The sequence below is a fragment of the Sphaeroforma arctica genome (assembly GCF_001186125.1).
Source record: "Sphaeroforma arctica JP610 unplaced genomic scaffold supercont1.3438, whole genome shotgun sequence".
In the NCBI taxonomy this organism is placed as follows: Eukaryota; class Ichthyosporea; order Ichthyophonida; genus Sphaeroforma; species Sphaeroforma arctica.
Genome location: NW_014037120.1, coordinates 1 through 3,454, shown reverse-complemented (window position 1 = coordinate 3,454; position 3,454 = coordinate 1). Strand labels below are relative to the sequence as shown.

At 48.8% G+C, this 3,454-nt stretch overlaps 1 protein-coding gene across 1 annotated transcript; it reads right to left on the bottom strand.

Moving 5' to 3' along the window:
* Positions 1-457: 457 nt before the first annotated feature.
* Positions 458-3,454, bottom strand: SARC_13565 (hypothetical protein). Its single transcript, XM_014292303.1, has one exon. The coding sequence runs from the start codon at positions 3,337-3,339 to the stop codon at positions 553-555; it is 2,787 nt and encodes a 928-aa protein (XP_014147778.1). The 5' UTR covers positions 3,340-3,454; the 3' UTR covers positions 458-552.

The window sequence follows — 3,454 nt, the reverse complement described above, 5'->3', positions numbered from 1 at the left end:
TATCTACAGTTAGGCAAGTCGGTCGGCTAACTTGCCTAACTGTAGATATCACAAAACTGGACCCATTGGGTGGCAATCCCCTAGGCATCGGCGTGATACTGTCAGTCACTGCATGCTGTGCGGCATAATGCCTTTGGCCATATACCTGTGTGCCCTATCCGGGACCACACTCGGTCTCTCCTGTAACTGGTAGCATACCTACCCAATGCCATGCCTCTCACAACTTTGTTATAAAAATTTCCGTCAACTAAGGAAGATATTCCAGCAAAAGACATAGTCTAAATATTGAAGTTAGTGCTGTATCGTATGAGGCTAGAGCATCCAATGAACGACAATGGCACATTCGTAGATTTAAAAATGACATTTGATGGATGATGTCGCCATTAATAGGTGAGGAACACACACAGTACGGCTCATGAAAGTAAATGCCGGTGTAAATTTAGAGTCATAACCTATTTTTAAATTATTTTATTGAATATTTATGGATATAGGGCAATGTTTCTAGTTCATTCTCCTGAAATGATCCTTTTTGGTGTATGTACCATGGTTAGCTTATTTTGCGACTTCCGAGTCGCTACACGTGGCGGAATCGTCAATCACTTCCACCGCTACACGTACTTGTGTATCCGTAATGGACACCTGGCAATCGGCACTAGCCGGTAGATTACTGAAATTGTATTCTCCGTTGGAATCAGTCAAGGTTTCCATCTCAAAGTTTGCAGCACATTTAACAACAACACTCTGTCCCACCACTGGCGCTCCGTTTGAATCCTTTACCATTCCACTGAGGCATTGGTCTGAAATCGGAGTTGTTGGTTCAGGGCATTCTGCACCAGTGCCAGTCACATCAAAGTCTAATTCAATATCATCTCCTTCCACCGTTATTTGACATGAACTTCCTTCAGCGATATTGTAGAAGACGTACTCGCCATTCTCATCAGTTACTTTTCTTTCGGTGTAGCCCGAAGGGCAAACAACGATTATACCCTTGTCTGCGATGGGCATGTTGGTCTTCGTGTTTCTCAACAAACCACGAAGACATTCTCCGACTGGTGAGATCGTGGGCGATGTGCTGGGGCTAGGGATATGGTCAGTTTCCACACACTCAGCGTGCGAATCGTCTACATCGACTTTAACATCGAGGTCCGTATTAGCAATTGATACATCGCAAGTGTCCACGTCGGGCACGATATCAAAGTTATACTCTCCGTTCTGATCTGTTTTCACAGTCAACTTGAAACCATTCCCGCATTCGATTACCACATCCACATTCGCTGCGGGTTGTCCAGTTTGAGCATCTCTGACGACGCCACGAACGCAATCGGGCACATCAGCCACGGGCGTAGTTGACGGACTTGCTGTTGCGCTCGGACTAGGTGACAAGGCCACTGGTTCTACATCTGGAAGCTTAGAGAGCGACGGACTTGCAGTCGGTGTGACAGGCGCATTGGTGCTGGCCGACGTAGCGGGGGCCGGTGAGACTGTTGCTGACGGGGATGGCGACGGCGCTAAACATATAACGGTAGTAGTTTCTATTTCCACACCGTCTTCCACTTCAACATCGACCTCCGCGGCCGTTTGTGCAACAGCAACTTGACATACAGATCCAGCGGGCACCATGAAGAGGTACTCACCTTGACTGTCAGTTACAACTTCGTTCTCATAATCAGGAACACATTTGATTGTCACACTCTTGTCGACTACTGGTTCATCGGTTTCACCATCTCTCACAATACCTCGGACACAATCGCCTATAGCCGAAGCCGATGGCGTCATCGTTGGCGAAGGGGAGAGTGCAGCTGGTTCAACAGAAGGCAAAGCAGTCAGTGACGCTGTATGACTGGGAGTGGGCGAAACCGATGTACTGGGAGTGACAGTTGGACTGGCCGATGGTTCTACGCTCATACTTGCCGTCGCACTCGCAGTACTGGACGGTGTCATAGAAATAGACACTGAACCGCTGGGAGAGATAGACGGCGAAATCGAAACCGTACCACTGGGTGTGACCGCAGGCGAACCAGATACTGAAGCACTGGGGGTGGCTGGGGATGACGGTGAGGGCACAGGTAACACGCAGGTAGCTTCCGAATCATCAATGTCGATATCTACATCGATGTCAGCTCCTACTATCGAAACTTGACAAGAAGCGACATTTGGAACATTGTCGAACTCATATTCGCCCTGATCATCGGTTTGAGTACTTCGTTCGAAAGCAGGGTCGCATGAAATCAGGACCTCGACTCCCGAGACTGGTGTTCCATTATCATTGCTTCTAACGATTCCACGAACACAATCGCCTATCGCCGAAGCCGATGGCGAAGCGGAGAGTGCGGCTGGTTCAACAGAAGGCAAAGCAGTCAGTGACGCTGTATGACTGGGAGTGGGCGAAACCGAGGGGGTGGCTGAAGCTGACTGTGAGGGCATTGGTTCTTCGCAAGTTGTTTCTGAGTTATCAAGGCCAATATCTACATCGACATCCGTTTCTAATATCGACACTTGACATTCAGCCACATTTGGCACATTAATAAATTCATACTCTCCCTGGTCGTTAGTTTGCCTCGTCTGCTCAAAGTCAGGGTCACAGGTAATCATGACCTCGACTCCCGGGACTGGTGCGCCATTCTCAGAATTTCTCACAATTCCGTGGACACAATCGCCAGCGACAGTAGATGGAGTCATACTCATCGTCGGGGAAGGCGATGATGACAGCGCCACCGGTTCAAACGAAGCCAATGGAGTCAATGATGCAGTTGGCGAGGGCGAGGGCGAAGGTTCATTGTGTACACAAGTAGCTTCTGAATCATCCACCTCAACATCAACATCAACGGTTGTGTCATCTATTGAAACATGACAGGCAGCCATGTCTGGCAAGCCGATAAATTCATACTCACCCTGGATGTTAGTGATTGTCGTCAGCTCAAACTCAGGGTCGCACATAACAGTGACTGAAACTCCAGAAACTGGCTCACTACTTTCGACATCTCTAACGACTCCGCGAATACAATCATTCGCAGCAGATGCAGAAGGTGTCATACTCATTGTCGCCGAAGGTGACGGTGACAATCCTGCCGGGTCGACGGATGGCAGCGGAGTTAAAGAGGCAGTGTGGCTTGGAGAAGCCGAAGAAGAGGGGGAGCGCGAAGGTTCCGGCTCTGGCTCCTCACACGTTGCAACTGAATTGTCAACTCCAATATAGATAGACTCTTCTGTTTCCGAAACTGAAACCTGGCAAGAAGCGACTTCGGGTACATTGTTGAAAATATACAAACCTTCAGAATCGGTCTCCGCCATAGCTTCGTATCCATCATCGCACTTGATAAACACGATTCTACCACTCATCAATTCACCAGTTTCAGCAGCACGCACAGTTCCAGCGACACACTCGCCAAATACAGAGGCACTTGGAGAAATGCTAGGCGAAGAAGAATAGCTGGGACTTGCAGAAGCGGTTGCG